The sequence below is a fragment of the Folsomia candida genome, unplaced genomic scaffold, assembly GCF_002217175.1.
Source record: "Folsomia candida strain VU population unplaced genomic scaffold, ASM221717v1 Fcan01_Sc030, whole genome shotgun sequence".
NCBI lineage: Eukaryota > Metazoa > Arthropoda > Collembola > Entomobryomorpha > Isotomidae > Folsomia > Folsomia candida.
In genome coordinates, this window is record NW_019091222.1 from 83,738 (window position 1) to 91,799 (window position 8,062).

The window sequence follows — 8,062 nt, forward strand, 5'->3', positions numbered from 1 at the left end:
CATTTACGACATGACAAATTGACAAATTGGACAAATTAATCTCATTCTGCCCCATGCAACCGGAAAATTCAATTTATGTGCTGTAGCTCTCTATTTTATTCTCACGGCATAAGTTTTATTTAGTATTTTTTATATAAATCATTTTAAATTTAAAAAAATGGAGGTTGAAGAAGATTTGGAAGTTACGTTTGATGAACAAGGTAAGTTAATTTGTAGTTAAAATAAGTGAGGTTACTGCTTAAAAAGAGTTTGCTGCACTTATAAATTACATGTTGTAAATAAAACTAATTACTAATTCGATATTTATTCTTTAGCAAAAAGTACTTGACTGGGGTGCTAGCGTTCCTGATGGAAAACCATCTCTCAGATTGGAATTTAATTTTATCGCGCTTTACCCTCAGAGTGAACTCCCCCGACTAAGAAAGATGGTCCAGATTAAAAAACGTTGTAATAATAAGGCTGCTAAGCTTCAGCAGGTAAATGAGATTCATTTGTACTCGATATGATAAATATAAATAAAATTTCTTATTAATTTTGTTACAGAACTCCGAGTTGACAGCCACAGGTGCGGTCACCTCATCGTCCGATGCAGCCAGCCCATCTGTGGCTGTTGTTCCTGTCAAGAAATCATGGTGGGAAGAATACGACGATAAGGATATCATCGCTTTTGATACCGAAATGGTGACCAAGCCCAAGCATTCTGATCGTGGAGAATATAAACAACGTGTTGCAAGTATTGATGTGGTTGATTACAACAAAGAAACGATATAGTCCACGCTAGTCCACCATCGCCCAGGATCATTTCGTGATTGCTTCCCATTTAAACAACTCACAGGATTTAATAAAGATTCGGTTTCTAACCCAAATCTACCCAGCGAGGAGGAAGTGATTGCAGACGTTAAGAAAATTTTTAAAGATAAACTTATCATTACCGTGGGAGAAGAAAGTGATTATAGAGCATTAGGACTTGAAAAAGCTGATTTTGACACTTCTGACCTTCAAGAGCATTTTTTCGTAAAAAAACAGAATGAACATGGATGCATTGTTCGCGAAAATCACAGCCTACGCTCACTATCTTCACATTATTTAGTTAACAAACAGACTTCCGAACATTCATCATCAATGGAAAATGACAATGGAATTGTTTCACGTTTACAAAACAATTAAAATGAAAGATGACAAAGAAAATTATGACAAAAGATTTAATTCGTTAATTTCTTACAATTCAATTTCTGTTATTCCTAGCTCACTAAAGCAAAGAAATAAATGATAATTTATAGATTTAATTAACTATTAAATAGTGCAACCAATTAATGAACTACATATATTGTTTTAACATTTAAACATACAAAGAAAGAGTCGACCGATAGGATAACTATGGCTTACTGCTTTACTTTGAAGGTTTTACTGGCTATTATCCGCTACAGAAATTTTGGCAAAATTTAATCACATATTCAAAGTCCAAGGTATGAGCACAAGGGACATGTGGAATAATTTAATTTTCAAACTTCCACCTTTTTCTTACGAGATGGCAGTTTATATGTCATAAATGTCATAAATGTCAAGTTCAATTTGTCATGACATTTTGACATATTGACAAATAGCAACTTTGACAAATACTGACATTGACACGGTGTTTTTAAATGTCGACATTTATGACATTTATGACATGTCGACATGTCGACATGTCATGACAAATGACATATTTAACATCTCTGGAAATGAGATGTTAAAATTATGATTTCATAAATCGATCAATCTTGATCCTTTGAATTTATTGCTTGCCTGAATTATTTTAATCAATTTTGGTGTGTTGGAGTGAAAGTTTGCATCTCAGCTAACACGTCGTCTCGACTACTGCGCAAAAATTTTACTGATAAAATACAAGAATAAACCTTATTTTCTCTTCAACAAGGCCAGTATGGATGGCAATCCTTGAGACGAACACAATACATCCTTCAGTTATTGATGCTGCACTAAATTTGACCGACTAGACACAATCTTTTATGCATGTGACATGAAGAATTTGTAACCTTGGTTAAGCATAGTTTATATAAGTACATAGCTTGCGTAGAGTAATAGATGCTCGTTCATACCTACATAGATGGATAACCCACTTGCCTCGTTTTCACTAAACCTTTATTTGTGGGCTGATAAAAATAATATACAAATGTTTCACTCCTACCCTGTGACAAAGGTTAGTTTTCTCCACCCCACGAATTTAGGTATACCCAAAATATGATATATAAAAATCACATTGTTCGTATAGTTCTCTAGATTACTTGTACTGCACACATAGTTCTAAGCACACAGTGGAAAAATGCCTTTCCTATAACCTTTTCTTGGAATTGGGCCTTGGGGCGGATAGGCCGTGTTCTTCATTTCAGGGAGAAGGACAAACTTTTATTATTCTCTACCCCTCGCATTTCACTATAGCCAAAAAATGTTATATAGTAATCAATTCGCCCATATGATTGTACTTCGTAAGCATCCAGTGGAAAAATCCCTATCCTTTAACCTCTCCTTGGAATTGAGGCATAGACTGCATTCTCCAACCGCATTGAGAGTGAATCGTGGCAGGTTGAATTGTCCAGTCAATTATTTACATAGAATCTTTCCTGTGTGAAAATTTCTTAGTTCGGACAAATATTTAGATCTCTATAGTTTGGAAAATAATTCAATCTAACCCGTCACCATTTTTCATATTATTTTTTCCTCTAGAACAATGGAGAAAGCCGAAAAACCACAATTCCATTGTCCACACTGTTTAAAAACATTCAAAAGAAAATACGCCTTCACCACACACCTGGCCATCCATGATCCTCATGGTCATGTAAAATGTTCGGTAAATTAACTACATAAATCAAAATGTTATCTTACAAATTATATATCCTCTAACACATACTCTAACACACGGTGTAAATTTACAGATTTGCAGCAAATCATTCAAAACCAAGAACAGCATGATGTCCCACGTTTCAAGCATTCATAAAAATAAAGTTCAACCAACTTGCAAAATTTGCCACAAAACATTTGCTAATTCTGCATCTTTGCAAACTCATACTTACCGTGTTCACCGTTTCACGATGCGTCAACGAATACTCTGCCCATTTGAAGGATGCGATAGGACGTATCTTAATAAACAATCAGTCGATATGCATGTCAGTGTCGAACATACGGAGAATCCCGACCTATTTTCCTGCATTTTATGCGGGAAAAAATTCAAATTTAAATCGAACCTATCCAATCACATTGTCACACACACGAAGGAGAAGCCCTACAAGTGCCCTATATGTGAGAAGATTTTCGCTATAAAAAGTCACTTGAAAAGTCATGAGGTAAAGTTTTCCAATCCTAGAATATCCTATAATCCTAGAATCCTAGAATTTCCAATCCTAGGTACGAATGTTATTTCTGCGGGAGAAAAATTCTCCAGTTTCAAAATTTGGCCCTCCACATTTCCAGAAGGCATACTTTCGAGGCGAAAAGGTCATTCTTGAAGTAGAAGAATAAAGACCAACCTCCCAATACATGACGCGAAATTGGTTTTCTAAAAATTATTAGACTCCCTGATGTATATCTGAATTATAATTCTAGATTCTACATTTGGTGTACAATTAAATTCTATTAAGATGCACTAAAATGTAATTTTCGAATTTAAACAGAACTGAACGAATACGGGTTTGTGGGAGAGTAACGCAATTATGTGTATTTAATGTAAGATGCAGGGCGTCGGAGCTGATTCAGATATACAGTTTTTATTAAATTATACAATAAGCCATTTCCACAATAATTTAATGCTACGAAAATTATGTTTACACGAATCTAAGTTAATAGACTGAATCACCACAGTATAATGCTTATTCAGGGTACAGGGTGCGTAATTTTAGGATGGTGGGAAGGAATACTTTCTAAGGCTACCTTGAAAGAATGATTACATCTTTTGTTGTGGAAAATTTTTGTTGTGGACAATTTCTCCAATAAAAACAGGTACACCGATCTCCACCGATCAGGATGAGATATAGAAATCACATTGTTCATATTGTACCTAAGATTGCTTTACATTCAAGCCCAAACACGCAATGGAAAAATTCCTTTCGTTTAACCTTTTCTTGGAACTGGGCCTTGGGGTTACAGAGCATCCCTTAAAAGATAGAAGGGCAAAAGTTTTATTTCTCTCTATACCTAGCATTTTGGTATAGATACGAACAAGACGAAATATAGTGATATGCGAGAATTTCGTATTGCTCATATAGCGAACGTTAGGTGTACGGGCCAAGTTACTATGTGGCACTGTACCCTGGGACAAGGCCTTTTCTCCAACATTTTTCTTGCAATTGTGCCTTCGTGCACAGTCCCATTCACATACTGGGAAGCGGTGAGTTGTAGGAAATAACCGTTCTCCCTTGTCGCCACACTTTCCCAACTTCCATATTTTAGTTACACCTTCCTGTAATAAAATTTCTTACAAATATTTATTCCGCAAAAATTCGGATTATAATTGGCCTGAACATTTCTGATTTTAGATACCATGGAGTCTGCTCATAAGCGTCGCTTGAAATGTGAACAGTGCTCCAGGTCTTTCGAGCAGGAGGACCTTGCCAGACATCTGCTCACGCATGACCCTGTTAATAATGTTAAATGCCCGGTTAGTAAATCAACGTAGAATCAAATACAATGATATATCTCCAGACATATTAAATTTTAACAATACATATCAAATTTATAGATCTGCAACAAATCATTCAAACATCTTAAAAGTATGAAAACACACTTTGCCAATCACCACACAAATAATGTCCGATCGATTTGCAAAATTTGTCTCAAAACGTTCATCAATTCCACGATTTTGGCCCAACACACTAAGAGAATTCATAGTTCGGAAACCCGAATACGGCTCCCCTGCCAATTTAGTGGATGTGATAAGACCTACCTAAACAAGCCGTCGATCAACCTACACGTCAAAATGGAACATACAGATAACCCCGAAAGATTTACCTGCACTCTTTGCGGGAAGGAATTCAAACAGAATGCAAACCTTTGCAAGCATATTGTCGTCCACACGAAGGAGAAGTCCTACAAGTGCTCCATTTGCGTGAAGAGTTTTGGAGAAAAAGCTCACTTGAAAAAGCACCAGGTAATTTTTGTTATGACCTACTTAAATACAAAATTTATTAACATGCTGTATGTACACAACTTTCAGGTCCAACACATGGAGAAATCCGTACGACCAGTGTTCACCTGTCATAGTTGTCCCAGGGTATATTTCACCAAATGTGGCTTAAAAAGTTACATTCGGACTATTCACGAAAAACAGAAGAATTATCAATGCATAATTTGTGCGAAAAAATATGGACTGGCGCATCATTTAAAAGTTCACGCGGAAGCGGTACATCCATCTAGTGGAGCTGCTGTGCATTCCTGCAAAAAATGTGGGTACAAGTGTTTCTCCAAACAATATCTAGCCCAGCATATAAGAATACACGAGATTGGTGGGAAGAAGCATGAGCGTTATTTCTGCGGGTCAAAATTTATAAGATTTTCTCACTTGGTCGAACACGTTTCCCGTATGCATACTCTCGAGGCGCACAGATCGTTCTTAATGAGACCAGAATAAAGACGGCGTCGTAGGCTTTTATAATTACTAAATAAATTGGCCTTAATTTGGCGGACAAATTTATTTGAACTTAAATTTCAAATAAGTAATCATGGATTATTCAAATTATGTACATTATATCAATAAAATCCAGAGCATATTTACAGGTTGTCCCAAAATTTTATTTTTGATCATTTTTAAGTTGCCTAGGTAAAGAGGACCATAATCATGATGGTAAATCGACATAAAATTTTTCAATAACGCGTTGCACAATTCATCTTATGAAAATTAGGCTTGTATTCATTGCAAATTTTTGAGTAAATCATCAGCACTATAGGAACAGCAGCACTGATGGATGTAATTATGTCATGAATATGAATTTTATCTACCAGAAAGTCAAACTTGTTCTATCAAATATATTGAACACATATGACGTTCATAGTAAAATATAGGGGGTATTCACGATTACTTATCCTTAATATCGTATCCTTAATATCGTAAAATATTTTACAAAAAAAGAGTGGGTAAATATCAAGAGCATAGTAATGGGGTTTGCATTGCCAAAATCTTACCAAGTTGGCTAAAATCTCGTATCCATCGTAATTTATTTTACGATACGAAAAATATTTTAAAACTAGGCGGTTTAGTGGTACCCGTGGCACCACGGTAGTTTCTAATATGACATTTAATACGACCATGTGGCCTATGGTGTAACCTCGGATGATCTGGCCTATGGGGTAACCTTAGGCGGCCAGGGCCCCGGCCCGACTCTGGCTTCCTCGCACGATCTGGCCTACGATCTGGCCTATGGTATAACCTTAGGAGGCCAGAGCCCGACTCTGGCTCTGGCTGCTGGACTGGGTGCCGATATGGCTGCTCAGTAATACATTATGAGATAGGCTGAGAATAATACATAGAAGGGATGCGTTACAGACACACAGACAGACAGACAGACAGAAAGATAGACAGACAGACAAACAGAATTGGGTAAATATATAAGTTAATATTGTAAAATCTTACATAATTTAATAAATAAAATACTCCTAATATATTTAATCTTAACTATTTAGACAGGTTTTCCGCTAGAAATTTATATTAAATTAATAATCTACTACCCTAGTTAATCATTTCCAAAAACTAATCCTTATTTTCCTCGAAACAAGCAAACTTACCAATGTCTTTTAGTTGCGAAGGACCATCCAGAAAAGTACGTTGGGAGAGGTGCTGTGCGAAAACATCGTGCCTTCATGACACGAAACACGTAAGCTTTGGGGCTTTGAAAATCGCCATCGCGTCGTTTCTGTCGGTCCCCGATGATTTTGACAATCATTCGTTTAGGTAGGTGGAAAGAAACAATTTTCTGTCGAGGGTGCAACTTTCTCAAAATCAATGCCATTTCCAATCTGGACAAAGTATCGTACAAGGAGTTTAATAACGACTCATTCATACATCGTGGCCCATCACAACTAGTGGAACTTTCATGTGAGAAAGGCAGTGGCCTTGGTAGCTTAATGGGAAAGCGTCTGACATGTATTCAGAAGACGTGGGTTCGATACCCCCTAGGTTACTAAATTTTTCACAATATTGCAATTCCGTATTTAAAAAATTAAAAAATATCTAACTTTATTCGTCAATTTGAAAGCTTACATAATTGCATTCAAAATGGTGATTCTTTATTGCAAATATTGAAATAATCCGTTTTGATCAAAGCTTAAAACCTACCCAACACAACCCAAACCATCGCATCCGCTACAGTTCCTGCGAAATTCATTCTACCACCCCCGCTCCCTCCACCAAAATCTCTAAAACTATCACGACAGCGACTACAACAAGAGCCACAACGGCATGAAAATATGTCAGGGTGTGACTCATGCGCTACTGTTCCTTCGTCATGGTTAATTTGAATGCAGCACCATTTCGAATTGAACCTTAAAAATGCCGAATTTAAAATTTCTTTATTCTTCCGCATAGCTGGATGGGGACTTTAACTCTTACGCTTCTCATACCTCTTATCTTGGGCCATGTACCAAAAAAATATAGTTATTATATTGCACATGGTTCATACACATACATTTCCAGAACTGGATACTGCCTAAGTAATAACACGTGGTACATACGTGGTCGTCAATGAGAAAGGACCCTACTTCCTTGAAAATGTGCCCTTGGGCACAACCATCCAGTATATATCATCCACATAATGGAAAGTAGTTAATGCCAGTAAGCACCTACACTAACCACCAAATTTTGCCCTTGTTTAGTGAAAGAGAAATGGCTTAGCTCTATTTCATGCCTATGTCGGCTTTGAAAAGGTGTCCATTAAAACTGAAACAGGGCCAAATGGTATTTTCACCGCTACTCTTATATGCGATATAATGTTACTTTACTTACTAATGCTCTTATTAGTTAAACCGTTTAAGGGTGGTTTACTTATAAGCAATACGGAGAGGCATTGTAGAAATTTCTTAC

At 36.6% G+C, this 8,062-nt stretch overlaps 1 protein-coding gene across 2 annotated transcripts; it reads left to right on the forward strand.

Annotated features, from left to right (window-relative positions):
• The first annotated feature begins 2,564 nt into the window (after positions 1-2,564).
• Positions 2,565-5,840, forward strand: LOC118439068 (gastrula zinc finger protein XlCGF7.1-like). 2 transcript variants are annotated; one of them, XM_035860093.1, is made up of 5 exons: positions 2,565-2,845; positions 2,931-3,338; positions 4,527-4,648; positions 4,730-5,137; positions 5,204-5,840. In XM_035860093.1, exons 3-5 carry the CDS (start codon positions 4,532-4,534, stop codon positions 5,615-5,617), a joined length of 939 nt encoding a protein of 312 aa, XP_035715986.1. In that variant the 5' UTR covers positions 2,565-2,845; positions 2,931-3,338; positions 4,527-4,531; the 3' UTR covers positions 5,618-5,840. The 2 variants fall into 2 exon arrangements, with proteins under 2 accessions (XP_035715986.1, XP_035715985.1); XM_035860092.1 differs by lacking the exons at positions 2,565-2,845; positions 2,931-3,338 and adding an exon at positions 4,249-4,452.
• The last annotated feature ends 2,222 nt before the right edge of the window (positions 5,841-8,062 follow it).

What these genes read in the sequence shown, in the direction of transcription:
- LOC118439068 (XM_035860093.1), top strand. Translation starts at nt 4,532, where the DNA reads ATGGAGTCTGCTCATAAGCGTCGCTTGAAATGTGAACAGTGCTCCAGG. An exon ending in TTAATAATGTTAAATGCCCG is followed by an intron (nt 4,649 to 4,729) that starts GTTAGTAAATCA and finishes TCAAATTTATAG; the next exon opens with ATCTGCAACAAATCATTCAA. An exon ending in CTCACTTGAAAAAGCACCAG is followed by an intron (nt 5,138 to 5,203) that starts GTAATTTTTGTT and finishes CACAACTTTCAG; the next exon opens with GTCCAACACATGGAGAAATC.